This window comes from Eptatretus burgeri, chromosome 9 (genome assembly GCF_056783735.1).
Source record: "Eptatretus burgeri isolate ZD-2024b chromosome 9, Ebu_testis_v1, whole genome shotgun sequence".
In the NCBI taxonomy this organism is placed as follows: domain Eukaryota; kingdom Metazoa; phylum Chordata; class Myxini; order Myxiniformes; family Myxinidae; genus Eptatretus; species Eptatretus burgeri.
The window spans coordinates 40,004,800-40,028,799 of NC_140969.1; the positions used below are offsets into that span (position 1 = coordinate 40,004,800).

Sequence of the window (24,000 nt, forward strand, 5' to 3'; positions counted from 1 at the left end):
ATATATATATATATATATATATATATATATATATATATATATATATATATATATATATATATATATATATATATATATATATATATATTTCTGGAATGTTGCGAAAGATTAATGCAACCCGTTCATTCAAGTTGTGTAAGTGGAGCACACAGCAGGCTCAGTCCCGTTACTTTTTAGACGGACCTCGTATTTATATATAAACTGACACCTCCCAGGCTTCTCTATCTGAAACTGCTGCGAAAACCAACTAGAAGGATTAAACAAGGTAAGTGCTTTGCTGTTTCAAACCCTTCCTATAGTTCTTCCACAGCTATAAAAACATTTACTTAGAGTACACACGTGAGAATCCCAATGCTACACAGCCCCTCTGCTGCCGGACCAGTTTCATCGCTTATTGGCAAATCATCAGCGACAGCACAGAAAGCAATGCAGACCAATGAGGCTCCCAAGCATGTACCAGGTGCAAATGTCAAAAGCAGTCAATACATAAATAATAAAGAAAGACCTCACCTGGAACATAGTTCCGGGGATCTTATGGCATGTTGCGTCATCCGTCCTTCAGTCCGTCCACAAATACTTGCAACTTCTTCTCTGAAACTACGATTTCGATGAAACTTTTCCACAACATTCATCACCAACTGTGGATGTACCAAAGTTTGTTCATGGCATTAACAACAACAACAACAACAACAAAAAAACCAATGGGCCCTGAGGGGGTTTCCCCCCAAAATAGGTATTTGCTTTCTTCTTAGAAACTACAAAAGCAATTCTGATGAGGGGTTGCCCCCCCCCAAAATATGTATTTGCTTTCTTCTCCGAAACTATACACACAATTTTGCTGAATCTTGACCCCAACCTTTAAGCCACTCGGCTGTGGAATTAGTACCAGGTGGGGTTGACTCTACCTGTCATCCTTCTGAGGTTGACAAAAATGAGTGCCAGCATGCTGGTATCCGGTGTCGGAGTGGCGACCCGTCCAGGATTGTTTCCAATAGCCCAGGAGACTGCTAAGGCAGCACCAACGCTCTGCACAGAGTATGGTCCCAATGGATGGATGGATGAAACCTTTAACACCTATGATGTCCCAAAGTTTGTTCACAGCATTAAAAAAAATATTAATAGGTATTTACTTTCTTCTCCGTTACATATTTTGTGGGTCATCCACGCCTACCAGTGGTTCCCTGGTTATCTTATCCAACCGCTACCAGTTGAGCACCAAGGGGTATTGCCCCTCTGTTTTTCTTTTTTATATAATGCTGTGATGTGGGCTGATTTCCAATTTTCCAGGTGGATGTAGGAGACTGTTCCAGAATGTGGAGGAAAAAAAAAAAAAAACGAATACGCAAAGCGCGAATGGCAAAGCAGGTCACACTTTATGACCAATGAATACATGGGTCCACGAGTAGCAAATCCGTGAATAGCGGGGTTCCTAATATATATATATATATATATATATATATATATATATATATATATATATATATATATATATATACATGTATATATATATATATATATATATATATATATATATATATATACATGTATATATATGTAATATATATATATACATGTAACGGACTTCAGAATCCGATCCAACGAATGCATACCAACATCCAGGTCCTCAGATAGTTATTTCCTTAAATGCATGTCCAGGATAGACCCATCCCCATGTCTGGTGGGATTCTAAATGTGATGCGTTGAGAAGGGTAAAGAATAGATTCCCTCTGTAATGCGAAGCTTTTTCTCTTTACAACAGACACCTTTCATGCACGCGCGATTCCCGCTTCTTTCACGGACGCCGAGACCCGCCTTTTTCCATCGACGTTCGACGCCCCGTTCCACAGCCCTGTGGACGCTGGCTGGCTGCTGTTCATATCAGGCTGAACAGTGAGGTAATAATTGTTGTTGACGTTTTATGAGCGCTTCACGTTTGTGCTCGGTATTTCTGACAAATGGTTGCTTTTTGCCGTTCGTCCTGCACCACAGACATGGCCTCGTAAGCGAGGAATAACCACGGGATGTGCGGATTGTCATGGAAACGTTGCGCAAGTGGGGCGGGGTGGACTTGTGGGGAGTCTGTGGGGGTGATACAGGCCGCCTACAAAAAGAGGGAGGGGTCCGTTCTTGGCAAGTGGCGAGCACGCGCGGGTCAGTCGACGAGTGAGGCATGGGTCAGTCGACAACAAGTCAGTTTGTCAGTCAGTGGCGTAAGTTCGTCCGTTCCAGACGGTGGTGTGCGGCGTGCGCACGCACACGGGTTGGTCATCATTGCCAGTCAGACGGCCGCTTCGTCGGCTCCAGTCAGGCGGCCGCTTCGTCGGCTCCAGTCAGACGGCCGCTTCGTCGGCTCCAGTCAGACGGCCGCTTCGTCGGCTCCAGTCAGACGACCGCTTCGTCGGCTCCAGTCAGACGGCCGCATCGTCGGCTCCAGTCAGACGGCCGCTTCGTCGGCTCCAGTCAGACGGCCTCTTCGTCGGCTCCAGTCAGACGGCCGCTTCGTCGGTTCCAGTCAGACGGCCGCTTCGTCGGTTCCAGTCAGACGGCCGCTTCGTCGGTTCCAGTCAGACGGCCGCTTCGTCGGTTCCAGTCAGACGGCCGCTTCGTCGGTTCCAGTCAGACGGCCGCTTCGTCGGTTCCAGTCAGACGGCCGCTTCGTCGGTTCCAGTCAGACGGCCGCTTCGTCGGTTCCAGTCAGACGGCCGCTTCTTCGGTTCCAGTCAGACGGCCGCTTCGTCGGTTCCAGTCAGACGGCCGCTTCGTCGGTTCCAGTCAGACGGCCGCTTCGGTTCCAGTCAGACGGCCGCTTCGTCGGTTCCAGTCAGCCGGCCGCTTCGTCGGTTCCAGTCAGACGGCCGCTTCATCGGTTCCAGTCAGACGACCGCTTCGGCGGTTCCAGTCAGATGGTTGCTTCGTCGGTTCCAGTTAGACGGCTGCTTCGGCGGTTCCAGTCACACGGCTGCTCTTGGCGTACCTGTTTTTTGGGGGTGATGTCAACTGGCGTTCAAGTCTGTTTGTGAGTGGGTGCACGGCAAGGCTAGGTGCTGGCAACGGACAAGGTACGCTCACACATTTCAGGACGTTCTTGTTTGACGGACGACTTCTCTTTGCTGAGTGAGACGGTTTCTTCCCCCTCCCCCTGAATGATCTGCTGGGTACCCTTGTCTGTGTTTAGTTGTTAACTAAGTCAATCCCCGATAAGCATCTGCTCTTTGTCTCTTTTCCTATCACTCTGATTGATTTTGCCTGATTAATTATTTATTTGCTTGCGATCATTTTGATTGATTTGGAATTTATTTATTTTTACCTCACGTAAATAAAGTTATTTTTATTTATTTATTTTCTTATTGATAAATTATTCGTTGACGTTTCAACCTGTCCGTGCTTGTCCTTTCCTTCCATTGATCCAGCTTTGTCCAAACCCAGATAGACAAGGAGGTAATAACCACAGACCTGACCAATAATAGTCGGCACGCACCAGCGGTTAAATGCTCGGCCGCCCTAATTAAAATTAATCAAGCCAAGATTGGTGCTTTGCCGAGGGCACGCTCCCCGTTCAGGTAACCACGTGACCTCAAGTTAAACGGCATAATTAGATGGCGAACACTGGATCTCGTGGTTAACTGGGTGGCGTTCGTGGAGCTAAAGCAACCCACCGTACCACAAAGTTAATTGTGAGCGGTGGCCCCAGGTCCGGCTCTTCCGAGGAGAAATGGGGATTAAACCCCCTGAGTAACAAACTGGTGTCTCGGCACCCGTGGCTGTAACAATATATGCATTTTTATTTTTTATATATACACAGTATATATAAAAAAATCAGGCACATTCTGAGGATATCCAAAGACTCAATAGCTCAGTGGGCTGTCACCTCATAAGTGATGTCCTTGGGTTTGAGTCTTGGGTTGAGACAGAATTTTTTCACACTAGCCCCACACAGGAATTTATTCCACTTTATTAAATATTCACACACACACACACACGTCAACCTTAGTCTACCTTTATATTTTTGTGTGGTTATATTTGTTGGATTGGTGCTGTTCATTCTACTTTTCAACATTTTATTGAAATGTGTTAATATATTCTGTACGCATTATGGAAAACCTTTCCATTCCCTGTCACTCTAAATTAATGCCCTTGTTTGCTTAAATGCTGCACCGTTCTCATGCTCTACTGATATTGGAGAGAATGAGGTATAATTTTGTTGTGTCATAAATGTCTCACTGTAAGGTGACCATTGGATGTCGCATTATTGGATTGCTCGATCATTGTAAATATCTAGATATAGCATCACTCAAATCTAGGGTTGACAGGATAGCCGAGAGGTAAACACACTCACCTCTGATCTGTCAAGCTTGGGTTTGAATTCCGACCTGAGTTTGAAACAGCCTCAGTGCTGCAGAGTATGGCAGCTCACTCAGGCAAATTGGCAGGGATTGCAAGCAGCCATCATATTTCACGATTGGTCTCTTGTAGTGGTCTACTCTCCCTGATATGAACTCTGCCTTGGACCCAGTTCTAAGCTGGTGTTTCACAGGCAGGATTATTCATCAATGTGTGTGTGTGTGTGTGTGTGTGTGTGTGTGTGTGTGTGTGTGTGTGTGTGTGTGTGTGTGTGTGTGTATGTGTGTGTGTGTGTGCGTGCTGTCTCTTGGATGGATGTTAAACTGGTGTCCCATCTGCCAACATTCGTTGGTGGATATTAAAGATCCCACAGTGTCCTTTGCGAAGAGTAGGCGAGCTATTGCCAAAACCCTGAACAAATTACAAATTTCTGCCCTAACCTTTCAGGGGCAGATGCCATGCCACCTTGCCAATGATGCAGCTCAGTGGCCTTGTGCTGCATACGAAAAAAGAATAAGAATAAGCACTGTAAATCTAAAACCTTGTAACGATGTCACATTCCAGTTAAATGGAAATTTATTTATTTGTTCACAAAAAATGGAAAATTGCAATTGGGTCAAATGTTTTTGGTTTACATGTGTTGCAAAAACTTTCAGGCCATGCCCAAATTTTCGCTCGGATTTTATTGGAAACAATTTATTTTGGCAAGAACACACGTCATGACATTTTCATTTTACAGTTAATCTTCTGTATCATTCATTGCTATGTGTGAACAGCTTCACTGGATGAACATGAAACAAGGACTGATGTTTTCGCTGAGTATTTGAATTGCAACCTGTTAAAAGACAAACATTGTTTCTTGTTGCTTATGCAGAGGCATCACTAAGGATGCACCATATTTACAAGCCTGTTCCAGAGTCTCTGTTGATCAAAATTCAAATGCTGTATTTTTGACATTCATTCAGCATAGTTTGAAGCCTTAAAAAAAAAATCAGCTGGCTGGCGGTCTGGATTGTACACTATGTACAACATGGCAACCAAAGTGAACCGTTTCACCAAGAGGATGCAAGTCACGAATAACGGTCTCTGCATAAAAGAGACTACTCCAGGATTCGTGCTTGTGCCTTGTTTGAAGCATTGTTTAGTGCTTTGTTTTCTTACCCTTCGCTTTCCTTGCCTTCGTGAAATCCGTCACACCCTTCGTCTGAAAAGAGTACAATGGCATGCATTTATTTATTTACATCTCAATTCCACCATTTCAAAATGATCTCATAATTATATACCATTACGGATAATGAAATGTTAGATGGGACAAATACGGGACTCTCAAAACGACGACTTATGTATGCTAAATGAGGCTTTTTGCGTAAGCGCTGTGTGTGCACCGATTCGGTTCTGCTCATCGGGCCTGTTTCTAGCGCAAAATGTCTTTTCAACATATTTTTCAGCATTTATACAAAAGTGTCATTTACATAATGGTGAAACATAATTGTTGTGTTCCTCAATGCAAATAGGACTCACAGAAATATGGAATATGAGAAATATCCGTGGATGAGAGGTGCCGGGTTTGTACCATTTCCTGTTAATACAAGCTCGGATATAACAAAATTTATTATACACATATATATATACACACACACACACACACACACACACACACACACACACACACACACACACACACACACACACACACACACACACACACACACACACACACACACACACACACACACACACACACACACACACACACACACACACACACACACACACACACACACACACACACACACACACACACACACACACACACACACACACACACACACACTTGCGGTTCTAGGAACCGCATCCCTCCAAAGCAATCGCAACCATCACACAGTGGTCCCCAGACAGTTATCCCATGAATATACATGTAGTTAGTCCCTTCCCTCTTGTCTAGTGGGTCAAATGGGACATGCGTTGCAGAGATCTCATAGCTAGGTTTGCTTACACCACTAACTTCATTTATACTCTTCTTTTTTGCTTATTCCTGAGGTAAATCCGAATGCGAGTCCTCGCATAGGCCAGCAGGCACTGCGCTCGGACACCCGATCGGCACAGCGCAGAGCTCCTGTCCACAAGCGATCCCTCAACCTAACTTATGCAGCAAGTCATAGAGTATGCTCGGCAGCTCGAGATGATCAGCTCGAGCTTCCGATGATCTTGGATGAGATTGCTGGTTGCATTGAAAAGGCATACGAACGAATATCTCTTAAAGAGGCTGCACGGATGTTGTTTTTCACAACACAGAAGCAAATGACCCAATTTCAGCGAGAATGTGGCTGGCAGCTTGGTGCCAATAACTACGTTGTCAGAGGCCGATAACAGAAAAACAACAACCATGCCACGTTGTACAGGACAAAAGGGTGCAAGATACTGGTGGCACGTTCTCTCCAACCAATTTATGGATTTAAATATATCGGCATCTTCTTTTCCCTCCATTTCTCCATCTAATTATTATATCCGATCATTCCCCTCAATTCCTGACCACAGATCGTGGTTGGTCCCGCGTACGCGATAGCAAAATCGGGCGAACGCGTGCGCTGGCCACGTGCTTAATGCCAGATCCATGTGCACTGTATGGGACATGCTTGACAGCAGGCGGACTTGTGCTTAGCTCGTGACACCTTATCATCGTACAGAGCAGGGCACGAATGGCACACATCTTGTTCTCGTCTGTGCATGGGTTTACCTTAACACCTTACCGTCGGTCCTCTCTGGCGGCCGCGGGTGTTCTCCACGGACGGCGGACGTCTCCTCGCCTCTCCGGCCGGCGAAGCCGCGACCAGGCAGGGGCGTGATGTACAGCAAGGGCCGCGTGGTGCATCACAGAGTAGGCAAATTGACCAGCACTATCCAGGGGTGCCCGGGCGGGCATGCGGGGCCGAGGCCACCCTCGGCCGGTCATCGGGACACGGCCTGGGAGTTTGTGCAAGGAAATTCATGTCGTGGAGTTCGGGATAGGGCGATTCATATCATGAAGGGTCGGAGCGGGACGATTCCACAGCTTGGGGTCATCTTGCTGGAAGTGGAGTGGAGCCGCTTCCGGCCATCGCGGCCGGGCCGCGCGGGGACCGGGGCCAACCAGAGCACCCAATTCGGGTGACGACGTATCGCTTCAGGGTGCCCCCCCCCCCGCCCCACACCGCGTGGTTTATAAAAGATGGATCGTGAAGCCGTCCTTTTTCTCTCTCACGCGATGGACCTCGACTCCGCCTTCTCCACCCACTCGCTCTTGACTCCGCCTTCTTCACCCACCCATCATCGCCTGCGACTCCGCCTCCATTTCTCTGCCCACACGTCGTTGACTCCACCCACCCACCTGGTCCCGTCTACCAATCGGCCCACTCGCTCTCGACTCCGCCTTCTCGACCAAAGTCCGTCCCTTCACGCCGACGGTCGTGTCTCATTTTCTGGACCGACGCTAGCTGCACGAAGTGCCACGAAGCAAGAAACGGCGCAACAGCTGTCAGGGAGGTATTGCCCAGCGGAGCATCCCCCCAAAACATATTGGTGGCCCGATCGGGAAATTGTACAAGGTATTCAGAGATCGTTAGCCTCATCTCCTCTCCTTTTTATCTTCATTAACTCGTCATCGGTGTGTGTGTGCGTGTGTGTGTGTGCGTGTGTGTGTGCGTGTGTGTGTGTGTGTGTGTGTGTGTGTGTGTGTGTGTGTGTGTGTGTGTGTGTGTGTGTGTGTGTGTGTGTGTGTGTCCTGGCACCTGTCCTCGTAAGTTAAGATTGCAGAAGATTATTATTATTTCGGGTTAAGTCTGCTCTGTGTCTGCTTTTGGAAGTTGCTTGTATTATTGTCGCACCTCACGCTTCTTTCTATCCTTGCATACAAACACCAATAAAACTATTCACTGAACTGCATAACTTTCCTCACCTGCTTGTAAATAAATTATTATTAGAAATGTTACCAGCTCATTTTTGTCTGTTCTTTCATTGATCCAGCATGGTCCGAATCCTAGCTTAGCGGGACTTTACTCCCAATGATCCGTTCCTCTTAGCCAGTAAGTCATTGGCAGTGTCGCTCGGTTGCATCCGGTCCGGTAAAGTGATCCGGTTCAGACAAGGCATACCGAGGGCGTGTTCCCCGGTAATTAAATCATGTAATTAATGAGGGAACCCAGTTAACCCATAGACGGGAGGACCCTAGGTCACGCGGTTGAGTTCTTGGCGTTCACAGTCAGTTAGCCCTCCGCACGTCATGGAATTATCCGTGTGCGACGGCCTACAATTCAAGGGAGTCTGGTGGGAGCCGAGATAGCTCCCCCCACACCCCCCAGTGGCCCTCTCACCCAACCCCCAACAATATATATATATATATATATATATATATATATATATATATATATATATATATATATATATATATAAATATATAGTGTTACGGCTGTAACACCAGAATTTGCGCTACACCAGAAAGGACCTCAGATCAGTTATGACGATAAGTATATGTGTAGTTAGATTTCCCCACCATTGCTTAGATGGAATTTCAGTGTTCACAGGGCTGCGATCCTTTGACATAGCCGTTTTTCTTTTCTCCATCATTATTTTGGACCAATCATCCCCCAACAACCAAACCTCCACAACCCCACCCCGCAAACATCCCCTCGCCCATTCTCAAATGACGCCCGCCAACAACCAAATCGCGACCACCAACACCATTCCCAAACCACCACGGCAAACCCCCACCACCTTCGCCTTTCTCCCTCCACTACCATCAACAACGCTACCCCACAAACATGGCATCGGCTTCGTCTCAGAGTCAACGCCGAAGTCGCGTTGGCTAAGGGCCGTTTGGTGATTTCTACCATGTCCGCTCCGTCAATGCCGAAGTCGCGCTGTCTAAGGGCCGTTTGGTGATTTCTACCACGTCCGCTCCGTCAACGCCGAAATCGCGCTGTCTAAGGGCCGTTTGGTGATTTCTACTACGTCCGCTCCGTCGACGACGAAGCCGCGCCGAGAGGCAAAAGCCTCGGTGACTCACACAGACACACACATCGGCTCGGCCGGATTGAAACCGCGCGGTCGAGGCAAAGCTTCGGGGCTAAACACCACCATCAGCTCGGCGAGATGAAGCTGAGCTGACAGGGTGAGGCTTTGGTGATTCCTACCACGTCGGCTTTGCTGGGGTCAGGGGTCACGCTGACAGGACGAGGCCCCGATGATTTCCACCAGGTACGCTTTCCAGAGGTTGGAGGTCAAAGGTCAGGGGTCGGATTCTTCCACTCCCCCGGCCTATATAAGGGCGAGCACAACGGAACTCACGGCAGACGGGGGCAGACGGGGGCCGGTCGATGGAGAGGAAGGACGAACAGGATGAAGTTCTTGTCAGAAGTGAGAGGCGAGAAGAGCGAGAGTGGTAAATGGAGCAGGGACGCGGAGAAGGGCTCAGGGGCAAGCCAGAGGGCTGTGGGGACCACCGACGGGAAAGGGGCATCGTGGAGGCCACAGCCAGGAGGAGTTTTGCTGGAGCCAGTGCGGTCCAGAGTGCTCACGGAAGGGAGCGTCAGCAATTCCCCTCTCCCATACAGAGCTTTGCGCTGAGAGAGTGCCGGTAACCCCCGTCTCGCCAGGAGAGCGTTGACGTGCTCAGAGAGCCTCAACAATCCCCCTCCCCCTACCGGGCATCAACAACCCTCCCCATACCAGGCATCAACAACCCTCCCCATACTGGGCATCAACAATCCCCCCCCCCATACCAAGCATCTGCGCTGAGAAAGCGCTGGTAACCCCGTCCGTTCCCCTCTCCAACCGTGGTGCCGGCTGTGTAACGCGAGCCTGCGCGGAAAACGCCGGAGAGAACTCACCGGCCACGCCAGGGCCACGAAGTCAGGCGCGGCTTCGCTGACATTGCGGCTTGCCCGCCATCGCGCCACGAGGGCGCGGGTCAGACCCTCCGGTCTCGTGGACCTGGCCGCTCATCCAGGCTCCACGTACATTTGGTCCATGGACCTGTCTGCCACCCTTGTCTTTGAGGGTGGCATTTCTTTGCTTTTGTATAAGTGCATGTGGTGGCGCAGTCTTGAAAAGTAGACTTGACTTAGTAACTGTGTGTGAATAAAAGCCCATTTATTCGGTTGTAACTCTTCAATTGCTTGCTTTCACTGTATCACTGTATATACGTGCATGAGTCACTGTATGGCTATAAATACGTGCCTTGTCTGAGTGTGTAATAAACGTGCTTGTTGAACTGTTCCCCGTTTCGTTGCGTCCTTTTCCCTTGTTTGAAAGTGCCATCTTGCATCACGGAAGGAATTGGTAGAAGGGTGTAAGCACCTAGTAAATAGAATTACATCCGTCGGGGTCGGCGATAACAATGCTCGGTTATCACTGAAGCACGGAACGGACCGCTTCAGCGGTTCGTGTCCTAGGCTGGCCTGCGGCGAGGTACGATTGCCCGGTTAACTACTCACGCAGGTACTGAGGCAGGTCGAATTTGGCGAACAACCCTATCCTGCGCGGGTGGCCAATTGGCACGATTATGGTGAGGTCGAAAGACCCACCGGTGACTAGCTCCCAGCGTTGTTCCGGGAGGCTCACGACTGAATTATCCGTTCCGGTGGGCGACGCGGTCGCGATTCGAGTACGTGGCCGATCGCACGCCGGGCGGACCAGAATTTGTAACAATATGTATGCATACATATGTACATATATTTCCAGATTATGCGGTTTAAATGACAAATGTGGTCATCATTGGTTAGATATTTATCGGTATGCTGTCCTGATGAGGGCAATAAGCCTGAAACCTGGATAGGCGGTTCTTTTTCATGTTTAACATGTTGAGGCCTCCGGATTGGAGGTGACGCTTTGGTGTCGGACTCTATGTCCAATGGAGATCGGGGGAGTACTTGTCATATATATATATATATATATATATATATATATATATATATATATATATATGTATGTATATATATATATATATATATGTATGTATATATATATATATATATATGTATGTATATATATATATATATATATATATATATATATATATGTACACGCACACGCACACATTTTAAAAATAGTCAGAACATATACATGGACACTTCTCCTTTTAGCAAAAGATGCAAAAATCTCGTATCATTTCTCTTGTGGCCCCAGAACCAAACAAAATATATTTATAACAGCACTCTCAGCTGCCAGAGATCCCACCTCCCAAATATGATTAATAGTAAATATCATCAATTTAAACTTACCTGGTGCAGCAGGCAATAACATATATCCCAAGCTCCATATGTCCTTCCCATCAGTGTATAGAAACACCGAATCCAGATACACAGTCCATTTACTGGTAGCGATCTGTCAGGGGCTTGTGTAGCACAAGGCCATCCACTCCGGCTTTGCGCCAACCCACATGGTCAGCAGTTTTGCAATACGGGCAGCTGAGAAAATTCTCTAAGTCTTTCATTGTGCAGAGGCACAGCCTTTTCTCTCAACTACTTTTCCAAGGATTTTCGACCTCTTTTCGAAGCTTTGTGATTTGTGAGCCATTTCAAGTAACGACCTTTATCTCGACACATTAAAATACTTTATTTTGCCCCGAACACGGCAGTTCCTTGGGGTTTCTGCACATGTGCACCGAACATTTTAGAGAAGGTTGCATCATTTTGAAAGCCCCATATTGAATGCCACTTTTACGACATGCGTGGTTGAAATTTTTTGATTATAATAGCATGTATATAACCTTGTCTATCAAGCTTGATGTTTGTATTGACAAAAATTTCACAATTATTTGCTGTTCCACACTCTTCATCTCATTTGCCACCATCGTTATTTTCAGCACATGTCTTATGCAGGAAACATGTGATTATGGGTATTGGTTACAACACTAAGTGATAAATTCCCTCAGCAATTATTAATCTACATGCATTACTTTAATCTGCCTTTTACAAACCATGTATGTGAGATTGGAACCACCCTTGCACAAGTACTTGGAACTTTGCTGCCAAAACGGTTTGTACCGCTGGCTGCTTGTTTGTCTCTGGTCCTAAGGCCTAAGCCACATTTGCTCTACGGCGAGGATACGGCGGCCGTACGCCCTCTGAATTGACAGAAACATATGGTGGCTGCAGAGTTTCTGCGGTGGCCTCAGGGTGGCCCTACGCCGTTTGGCTATATTTTAGAGGTCGTAAGGTCGCCATGAAATTATAACGCGGAGTTACAATTTTTTTCATTTCTACGTTCGCCGCAGCAATTCGACAAGCCGAAACAAAAAAAACTGGTAAAAAAAAAATAAAAAAGAACGCACTCGTTACCATATGTTAGGCCGCACGTTCGCCTTAGGGCCCCCCTGCGGTTGCCTTGCGAGCACCTTTCGTCTGCCTTGAAAATTCTATGGCCGCCGCAGGAACGCCCTAAGGTCACTGTGCGACATCAAATCAAAGACCGTATGGCACCCCCACGTTTTCGTTCTCCACAATTTATAAATACGCCGTGCGGCTACCCGAAAAATAAAAACATATATGACTGCAACATTGTGTGACCGTGGAAATACTGCGGCCGCCGTATAATTGCTAGTGGCCATAGATTTTGGAGACCCCACGGCCGCCGTGGCAAATGTGACTTAGGCCTAAGGATCAAAACTATTCTGTTATGCGAATATGAAGTGATTGTGGCAAAGTAATTTTCATATAGAATAGTGAAGAGAGGGGCAGGTAGTCAGGATGAATGGCAGCGTCACTTACAGAAGATGATAGGTAACCCTGCACCAAAAGCAGATTGCGTGCACAGTTGTTAATGTGCTTAAACCGGTCTGGGCCGAGCAAGATACCTCCAAACCAACGGGACACCACTACAACAACATCCCTTGCATCTAGAACCTGAGGGAGCACATCACATGGATTTGTTCAATGACGGAAAGGTTGTAAAGGAAGAAAGTGGGATTTGATGGATTAAAGGAGGACTAATTATCCGCTGACCTGCAACAAGTGAAGCAATCTACCACCTGCAGCTGCTTCCCCATCATCATCGCAGTCTTGCAGGAATACCTTGCGCTCCGCACTCCATATTCTGCAAACAAACACATAACCAAGTTGCCTTGCTCTCGCAGTAGTACTCAAGCGTCATTTTCAGTAAAAAGCTTCACTTGCACGTTCAAAATAATTCAATCCCATGTTCCAGGTTGCACGGACGAAATGTACATGTAAACGTGCCAACGTTAATTGGGAAAAAAAATAAAGCGGAAAAAGCATCTAAAAGGCTTATGGAGAAACTTTATCACACCTATCCACATCACAGTCAAGTATCATTTTCACATCACTCCAAATAAGCCAATATAACACCACAATTCCAATAACACACACACACACTACATATATATGTGTGTGTATATATATATATATATATATATATATATATATATATATATATATATATATATATATATATATATATATATATATACACACGAGGTGTGTTCAAAAAGTATCAAACCTTAATTTTTCGTGCGTAAACAAATGAAGCTAGGGAGGCGTGGTTTGGTGCAAGTATGGAGGCGATCCTAATTCATATGCGTGAATATTTTCCCGCCTGCAGAAGCTGTCAGTCGCCGACAGACCGCCGATGAGTGAGGAAGTGTAAGTGAGCGCCGTCGGAGTTTCGTTTTTGACAAAATGACGGAAAAACTTGAACAACGCTACTGCATCAAATTTTGTGTAAAGCTTGGCGATTCCCAAGTGGAAACGATCCGCAAGATTCAACAGGGCTTCGGGAACGAAGCAATGGGCACAACACAGATAAAAGAGTGGTACAACCGCTTCAAAGATGGTCGCACATCAGTGGAAAGTGAAGCACGTTCTGGTAGGCCCTCAACATCCTGAAATGAGATCGTCATTGACCAAGTGAGGACCCTGCTAATGCAGGATCGTCGAATCACAATCAGAGAACTTGCATACGAGGCGGGCGTCAGCATTGGATCCGTTCATTCCATTGTGACTGAGGATTTGGGCTTCAGGAGAATCTCAGTGAAGTTCGTGCCAAAGCTGCTAACGATCAAGCAGAAGCAACTCCGTTTGGAGATCACACAGGACATGCTGGAGACTGTGAACAGCGATCCCAACTTCTTCAACACAGTGATCACTGGCGATGAGACCACAGTGATCTGTCATTTTGTCAAAAACGAAAATCCGACGGCGCTCACTTACACTTCCTCACTCATCGGCGGTCTGTCGGCGACTGACAGCTTCTGCAGCAGACGGGAAAATATTCACGCATACCAATTAGGATCGCCTCCATACTTGCACCAAACCACGCCTCCCTAGCTTCATTTGTTTATGCACGAAAAATTAAGGTTGGATACTTTTTGAACACACCTCGTGTGTGTATATATATATATATATATATATATATATATATATATATATATATATATATATATATATATATATATATATATATATATATATATATATATATATATATATATATATGTGTATATATATATATATATATATATATATATATATATATATATATATATATATATATATATATATATATGTGTATATATATATATATATATATATATATATATATATATATATATATATATATATATATATATATATATATATATATATATATATATATATATATATATATATATATATATATATATATATATATATATATATATATATATATATATATATATATATATGTATATATATATATATATATATATATATATATATATATATATATATATATATATATATATATATATATATATATATATATATATGTATATATATATATATATATGTATATATATATATATATATGTATGTATATATATATATATATATGTATATATATATATATGTATATATATGTATATATATATATATATATATGTATATATATATATATATATATATATATATATATGTGTATATATATATATATCTTCTTCTTTCGGCTGCTCCCTTTCGGGGTCACCACAGCGGATCATCTGTATGATCCGCATCGTGATTTGGCACATGTTTTACACCAGATGCCCTTCCTGACGCAACCCTGGTCGTATCTTACGACACAGGGATATGGTACACCTATTTTAACCGGGGTATACACCGGCCCAGTATACTGGTACTCATTTCGCCGACCTCGGAAGGATGACAGGCTGAGTCAACCCCCTGGTGTATTAATTCAGTGGCTCAACGGGGCTTGAACTCAGGACCTTTTGGATTCCAAGCTGCTGCCCTAACCACTGCGCCAACACCAGGCTCATACATATATATATATATATATATATATATATATATATATATATATATATATATATATATATATATATATATATATATATATATATATATATATATATGTATATGTATATATATATATATATATATATATATATATATATATGTATGTATATGTATGTCGGGAATCGCACCTTTTTCTATTAGCTTTGCTTTTAGAAGTCATTATATGTTTTTGCAGGCTTGGTGATTAATCAGACTATACTCTTGGCTGGCTGTTTGTGTCAAAAGGACAATTAGAACAGTGTATGCAGAAAAATGATTATGATTGACCTAGAGTAATTCAAAGAAACACTGAGAGCAGGAAGGACTAGGGAGTGAACCATTACGTGCTCTTATCTCTACTTTGTTTCACCATTCCTGTAATGAAATGAGCCAACTGCTTGCAGCTGGTTAGGTTGAAAAGACAAAATGTGAGATAAACATTTCATCCAAAGATAAAACCGAGTATATAACAGGGCAATATAACCGTCTCAGACAGTGACGGCACCCTCCGAGCATCCTCAGCTACTTAATTGACGATTCCTGGTGTTGCCGTGCTCCGTACGCACATACCTTGGTAAACAATAAACAGCCTTTCTCTCAAGTACATCATCTGTCCTCGTACCTTGGTGAAGGGTGATTGACATTTACGACATGTATGTGTATATATATATATATATATATATATATATATATATATATATATATATATATATATATATATATATATGTAGTACTGGCACAATTAAGCTGACCAAAACATGAAAAAAGGTTTTAAAAAAAATACCTACAAATCTTGAATAATTATCTTTCCAAAGATGATATTAAGGCCTAAGTCACATTTGGCACGGCGGCCGTAGTGTCTACAAAATATACGGCCACTAGCAATTATAGGGCGGCCGCAGTATTTCCACGGTCACACAATGTAGCAGTCACATATGTTTTTATTTTTCGGGTAGCCGCACGGAGTATTCAGAAATTGAGGAGATCGAAAACGTGGGGGTGCCGTACAGACTTTGATTTGATGTTGCACGGTGACCTAAGGGTGTCCCTGCAGCGGCCATAGAATTTTCAAGGCAGACGCAAGGTAGCCTCAAGGTGCCCGCAAGGCGACCGCAGGGGGGCCCAAAGGCGAACGTGCAGCCAGACGGACGGTAACGAGTGAGTTCTTTTTATTTTATTGTTTTTTTTCTTTTTTACCAGTTCTTTTTTTTCGGCATGTCGAATTGCTACGGCCAACGTAGAAATGAAAAAAGTTATAACTCCACAGCGACCCCTACGGCCGGTAAAATATAGCCATATGGCGTAGGGCCACCCTGAGGCCACCTCAGAAACTCTGCGGCCGCCGCACGTTTGTCAGTTCAGGGGGGGGGGGTACGGCCGCCGTATCCTCGCCGTAGAGCAAATGTGACTTAGGCCTTAGTGACAGGAAAGTAGGAAGACAGATGTAACATCGACAACGGCACCCGGTTGAGTGCTTACCTCTGCCATGCTGAACCGTTTACGTGCTGTATCCCACTGAGGCCGGATCTGCATCCGGACCTGAACCAAAATCTAATCGGCTTTTTCTTGTCACCTACCCAACTCACCTACCAAGTTTTGTCCGAATCCTTCCACAACGTTTTGAGACATCATGATATCGTTTTTGGCCGTAATCGCTCAATGGTGAAGAATCACTTAAAAATTTAATCTTTGCAAGAAATCCCTGGCAGGGAAAAAAACACCAGTTGGTAACATCATGCTTTGCCCTATGTTAACTTGTGCAGTCTTGATGTTGGACTTTAATGCACACCTCAGTTTAACAGACATTGCACCAGTGCAAGAATACACTTCATGTGAAATGAGTCGTACAGCTGCATGATGCACAGAATGTTGAGTTTTCAAAAACTGGAAGATCGGTACGATATCAACGCAGGTTCATAGTAGGACAACATCACATAGTTTAAAAGCTTGACCGGTTTGAAGGAGGACCGTATCGACAAGTCTTACCTTAATCAACATGGATTATCCCTACGTTGAAAATGTAGACCCTCACCGGTAGGCCATGATGTTGTGGGTTGCTGTTGCGATTTTTCTTGTCTCTTTAAGTCTTGCAACGACTTGCTGTACCTGGCAAAAGACTGAATCAGTAACGCAAGATGTGCTTGCCAATCCTTTTGCCTTTTCCTTTCCTGTTTCTTATAGCTATCCTATGACCCTGTAATGCTTTTCCTCACCTCTCCCTCAATGATTTGCGAAGGGCATATTTCAAAGATGGAATATCTGTTGGAATTGTATATATTTCACGAGAACGGTTGACCTTATGTACAATTTGCATTTTCTTGCATCATGCTCTGATGGGTTTTAAAGTAATTTTAGAAGGTTAGAAACATGCAAATCACACTCAACATGAGATCATCTTGGAGGTAAGGTTTTTATGAAGTCTTGTGAGATACAAAAAGGCAACATTTGCATCATACCAGTGATTTCAAACTGCTGTTGGGGAAAATTACATTCATAGTCTGATTTTATTCCGCTATTCTCTCCCAAAGCAATGTTGGAGAATGCAGTTACAACTTGCTTTTCTTCATCAAGACCTGAGGCTCATTGGGGAGCTTGTACGCACATGTAGGCTAAGGACAGTAATTGAAGATGGCAGTGTACTTTTACATTAATTGCAAGTACTGTGCACTAGCAATCAATGGACAATTCAACATAGCATGGGATTTGAACCTGAGTTACCAGTAGCATGATCTCTGTGATCAAATGGGAATACCAAACAGACGAACTGCTATTACTCCTTTAACGGCCTTAATTATGCTCACATTCTTGTGGCGTCGGCTCGGGGAAAATGTGTGGCCCAAGTCTCACAAACCAACTGGCCAGGCCGAGCTGATATTCGACTGAAGGTGACAGGAATTTGTCATTTAGCCAGGATGCGGGCAATAACTCACCAACCCTATATGAAGTACATCGAGGGAACTTTAACATCCACCAACTAATGCTCACAAACGGGACACTCAACTTAATGACCATCTGAGGACGGCAGACTTTGTGATACAGCACCCAACCTGCGAAGCACCAATCTGGCAATTTATAGTTGGGCCGAGGATCAAACCCAAACTAGACAGCTCAAAGGAAGATGTGCTACTTCTGTACCATCCTGTTAGGTCTACACACCAAACTAAATCCATAAGTGGTATTCGGTCGGCCAAAACACAAACTGCATGTGATTGTGAATAAAATCTCTCCAATCCACCATCCCATGTCAAATCCAACTCGCAATCATTTGATGGACCTTGCTCTTCAGACTTGGAACTGGAGAGCAAACATATTTTTCTCAACCTCTTAACACCAAAGTAAATCTGCAAATAAGTTTTCTGTAGTGACTGCTCCAGGGCAACGTGGGAAAGAGTCTTTGGTCATGCCTAGAATTGGTAGGATGGAAATTAAATACTTTAGCTGATGTCACAGGCATCATCCCACATGAGCAAGTACATTATAAAAGAAAAGACTTGTGGTCACTGTTGCTTCCAGAATAGATGCAGGAACACATCTCACTTGCTCGGTCTTCACAACTGGAGCCAGGTGAGCTTGAAAGGTGCTTCTTCGGTCAGTTAGTGGCTCTCCATGTGTAAGGACTGGCATGAGAGGTTGATCTGTATTTAAAAAAAAAAGAACACCAACCCTGAAGAAGTGCCTTAAACAGCTTTATGTTCATCAAATTGCTGCAAGACCAGTTTTGAGCATTTAATGAATCACCATTTAAAACTAACTGGCATACCTGCAGTGTTGTGATAAATAGAAATGGTATCCAGAAGCTTCAGAGAAAGATTTCCATCATCAAAGTCATCTGCATCTTGGTCAAACTCTGCCTCATCGTAATCTCCACGTCCCTGAAAATAGATTTGGCTGTTTGGTCAGAAGCAACAGCTTATTTGACATTATGGTGTGAATTCGACCTGGACTTTTGCTTATAAAGGACAGAGTAATGCATATTCATTGATGATTGTTGATGGAGTTTGTGTTTATAGTGTTTGGAGCCATGCCATGTATTTCCTGCATTAAGGCATGTGCTGAAAATAATGCTGATTGAAAATGAGAGAAAGAGGGTGGAACAGCATATAATTTTGACATTTCTAGGCAATAAATCCTGAGAGATTTACACTATATGTGGTACATGGTATGTGGATTTCCTGTTGATGATATCTACACTAAGCACTTTGGGGGAAAGTGGTTGTTGACCGATGCGGAAATTAAGATTGTTTATCCGAATTAATTCTGCAAGCTTCCACTCTGATGGGAGAAGTGTGTGTTCAAAACTATAAGTAAAGACAGGGTGGTGCAATGGTTAGGGTGTCCGGTCTGAATCTGGGAGGTCGGCAGGAGAAACCCCGACCGAGTCCTACCAGACTTTACAAACGGTACATGCTGCTTCCTTCCAAGATGTTCAGCATTTCACAGGTTAAGAACACGGATAATCCCCATGGGTTGGCATCCATGTGGAGGAGGAAATTCCCCTTAGGAAATGCCCCGCTGAGTGCGGTGAGATAAGCGGCACCATTGGTGTGACATCTCTGGTAGCCAGAGTACCCCCGGGAAGTGATGGCACTTCCCCCAAGCTCAGCGGCCGTTTGACTCACCCAACAGTCCTGTGTTGTATCTAGTGTATTTGTCTATATTTTTGTTTGTTTGTTTGTTTATACAATGTTGAGGCTTGTGTGAGAGTTAACACACAGAACGTACAACAAGGGGAGCAGGAGACAAGAGTGGTGGGAGAGGGAAGGAAAAAAACAGTAGTGATAAGAGACATGAGATCTTTGGAAGGGAGAGGGATTGGGTGGGGTACACGGGGTAAACAAGATGGACAATACAGGGACTTTCGGGTCCTTGCAATACAGGGACTTTCAGGAAGGAAATCAGGGAATTGAAGGAGGTGGGTTTGGGGTGGATTAACAGGGGTAGAAAAGATCATGGTTTTAGATGGGGGAAGATAAGAGGTGGTGGTGAACAGCTGTTTTGAAGAACTGCAGGGAAGAGTGGGATTGAAGAGAGTGTGGGAGTTTGTTCCAAAGGCAGGAAGAAAGAGGAATGAAAGAGTGGAGGTGAGCAGTGATTCTTGATTTTGGTAGTTTTACCAGAAGGGGGTTGCTGACGGACCTTAAGCACCCTGCGGAAATATGGGTGGGGGGGGGGGAGGTCAGAGAGGAGAGGGTAGAAGTCAGAAAGACCAGCGACCTGCCTGTGGTGAGAGAGTGAGAGGCCCAAAGACTCGGCCTCATCGCGGGAGATACCAATGATCCTAAATGCCTTACTTTCCACAGTGTGAAGCCGAGAAAGGTGAGAGGCAGGAGCACCAGCCAAAAGGGGAGAGCAGTACTCCATCAAGCTGTGGACAAAAGCTTTGCATGTGGTTAGCAGCTCAGGTGTGCCAAGGAAGGACTGTGCAAGACGGAGAATGCCCAGTCGATGATTGGCTTTGGAGGCCAGCTTGGAAATGTGGCTTTCCTAGGAAAGATTATGGCAGATAGTGAGACCCAGAAGCTTGAATGAAAGGACATCTTCAAGATGATTATTGAGAAAGTAGATTGGAGGGGGGCGGGTGGGGGGGGTTCCAGAGGGTCCTTTCGGAGAGACACAGTGAGAGTGAGATTTGTCAGGATTGAAAGATATGTTCCACGTGTTGGCCCAGCTTGTGATTTTATCCAGATCTGCAGAGAGTGAAGAAGCTGCTGCTTGCTGGTGTGAGGGATGACAGATGGTACGACAGAGGGTGGAGTCATCAGCAAAGAGATAGAGGATTTTCCACAGAGTCAGAGAGATCATTGATGAAGATCAGGAATCGGGCTGGGCCCGGAACACTACCTTGAGGAATTCCAGCCTGGATAATAAGAGGAGATGAGAGAACTCCATTAAGGGCCACACATTGGCTGCGACAGGAGAGGAAGTCTGCGAGCCATGAGTGGAGATGGCCTTGGATACCATCAGAAGAGAGTTTGGTGAGCTTGGCAGGGTGCCAGACCATATCGAAACACACAATATATCTAGGGAGATGGTTCTGATTTCATGGCTGGCATTGAGTACCTCCATCCATTGTTAGGGGAGCAGAAGCAGCATATCCAGGGTCGAGTGTCCTGGTCTGAATCCAAATTGATGATCAGAAATCAAGCCATTGGAGAAGAGGAAGGATTTAATGTCTGAAGCGATGATGGATTCCATAACCTTGCTGATGATTAGGAGAAGGCCGATTGGTCTGTAGTTGCAGGGATCTGTTTTTGCACCTTTTTTATGCAGTGCGGTAATGTTTGCTGATTTCCAAGCAGATAGCAGATGACCTTGAGAAAATGAGAGGGTGAGCAAGAGCAGCAGTGCAGGTTTTCAGACATTTGGGCTGATGCTGTCTGGACTGGTTGCAGAATCCCAGTCGAGGTGTGACAGCAAGCTCTCCATCTTGCCAGGAGAAAAAGACACAGAGTCCAGGAACAGCTGGGTGTGACTGGGTAAGGTAGGTACAGAAAGCTGTATGTCCATGCATGAGAGATGTGTGTGTGGCATCTCCACTCTGATCCTAAGAATCTCGTCGTCTTTCTTCTTCTCCTGCTCTTCCCTTTATAAAGGGTGAGGTCCGATGGCACCACGCTTCTGCCATGCCTTGACCACAATATTCCTGCAATGCTCTATGTCCTCAGCCAACTCTCTCTCCACTCTCCAACCACCCCTACCTTATCGATATCCCTCCTCACATAATCCTCCCATCTCAACCTTTCTCCCTGCTCCCTCAGTCTACCTCTTTTCCTCCAACCTTGCTCCCTCAATCTATCTGCTCTCTTTGCCATTCTCTCGTCCCCCACCTGCACCAAGTGTCCAGCCCATCTCAGCCGGCATTTCACCAATCTCCCCGTCAAACTCATCTGCACACCAATCTCCTCCCTCAGTTCATCCATCCTCCTGTCCACCCGCTTCACTCCCGCAATCCTAATAACCCAGTTGTTCTGCAAACCTGCAGCCTCTGTTGTTGTCTCTCTGTCAGAGCCACCATCTCCAGGCCGTAAAGGTTGGCCAGTGTTGCACATGATATCAGAACCTTCCCTTTCAATTTCCTTGATATCTTTCTGTCTGCCATTACTCCCTCCATCCTCCTCTACGCATTCGCAACCACCTGAATCCTCCTCCATACCTCTGCCTCGGACTTACCATTCCCAGTCATTGTTCCTCCCAGATACTCAAACCTATTTTCCTTCCTGATCTCCTTCCGTTCTAACCTGATATTCATTTTTCTCTGCTGCCTGACCCACATCACTTTAGTCTTCTCAATATTCATTTTCAGCCCAAGCTTCACAAATACCTAGTTCCACTCCCCCAGTACTTCCTGCATCTCCCACCCACTCTCCACCACAACAGCTAGATCATCCACATACAGCATCCTCCCCATACTAACCCTCAACCTCACCTTCCTGCTGACCAGATCCATCACCATGATAAACATGAGTGGCCTAAGAGCGCTTCCCTACCTCAAACCAATGTTCACGCTGAACTCCTCAGACATCCAAAGACCAAACAAGACTCTTTCCTTCGTTCCCTTGTACATCTCTTCCACCAATCTAACTTCTGCTTCCGGCACTTCCATCCATCTCAGTGTTGCCATCACCATCTCTTGGGACAGTGTTATAGACCTTCTCCAATTCCACAAATCCCAATGCCATCTCACCTTGCACCTCCAACCTCTTCTCCACCAACTACCTCAGAGTGAATATCCCATCCGTCGTCCCCTTACTCGTTCTAAACCCCCTACTGCTCTTCTCCAATTTCCATCTCCACCCTCTTCCTGCAGTCCTGTCCCGAATCCTCTCCAACACCTTCATTACATGACTGAGGAGCGTAATGCCCCTGTACCTCCCTGGATCTTGGACATCACATTTCCCATTCCATATCCACGCAATTAACCCTGTCCTCCACTCCTCCAGAATTGGACCCTTACTCATACATACAATCAAACAGCCTCTTCGGCCAACTGACTCTGACTTCTTCCGCTGCAATTATCATTTCTGTACACACCTCATAAATGCCTGGCGCTCTTCTCTTCTTCATCCTTTTCAATGCCGTCCACTCTTCCTCCTCTGTGATCCCCACCAACTCCAGTTTCCCCTCTACATAACACGGTAGCTCCAGCTCACCGTTGCTTCCTTCCCAGTTCAACAACTCTTTGAAATACCCTTCCCACAACTTCAATACTGCCTCCTCTCTGTGACTAGCCTCCCACCACCATCCTTAATCACCACCACCCCCATACCCCTTCATGTCCTCCTCATCCTCATCCCTATCATGAACCAATTTATATATCATCTTCCTCCCACCATCCTCTTCCAACTTGTTGTAC

General features: G+C 45.1%; 3 protein-coding genes across 4 annotated transcripts in view; 1 reads left to right on the forward strand and 2 right to left on the reverse strand.

The window, feature by feature from the left end:
- LOC147019959 (protein GVQW3-like) overlaps positions 1 to 1,455 on the reverse strand; it is a 2,596-nt gene extending 1,141 nt beyond the window's left edge. Inside the window, exon 1 of the mRNA XM_085894875.1 lies at positions 511 to 1,455. Within this exon, the coding sequence (XP_085751001.1) occupies positions 511 to 519 (9 nt within the window). The 5' untranslated portion in view covers positions 520 to 1,455. The remainder of the gene's footprint in view (positions 1 to 510) is intronic.
- Positions 1 to 1,889, forward strand: part of TERB1 (telomere repeat binding bouquet formation protein 1) — a 107,552-nt gene extending 105,663 nt beyond the window's left edge. Inside the window, exon 17 of the transcript XR_015061593.1 lies at positions 1,760 to 1,889. The gene's annotated coding sequence lies outside the window, so the exon portion shown is untranslated. The remainder of the gene's footprint in view (positions 1 to 1,759) is intronic.
- A 2,994-nt stretch (positions 1,890 to 4,883) lies between these two features.
- Positions 4,884 to 24,000, reverse strand: part of IMPACT (impact RWD domain protein) — a 32,064-nt gene continuing 12,947 nt past the window's right edge. Inside the window, exons 6-11 of one of the 2 annotated variants that reach the window (XM_085894878.1) lie at positions 19,408 to 19,519; positions 19,185 to 19,282; positions 17,680 to 17,747; positions 13,320 to 13,410; positions 13,086 to 13,220; positions 4,884 to 5,545 (exon numbers count right to left, since the gene is read on the reverse strand). In XM_085894878.1, the coding sequence (XP_085751004.1) occupies positions 5,483 to 5,545; positions 13,086 to 13,220; positions 13,320 to 13,410; positions 17,680 to 17,747; positions 19,185 to 19,282; positions 19,408 to 19,519 (567 nt within the window). In that variant the 3' untranslated portion in view covers positions 4,884 to 5,482. Of the gene's footprint in view, positions 5,546 to 13,085; positions 13,221 to 13,319; positions 13,411 to 17,679; positions 17,754 to 19,184; positions 19,283 to 19,407; positions 19,520 to 24,000 lie in introns of both variants that reach the window. The other variant, XM_085894877.1, reaches the window with a different exon arrangement.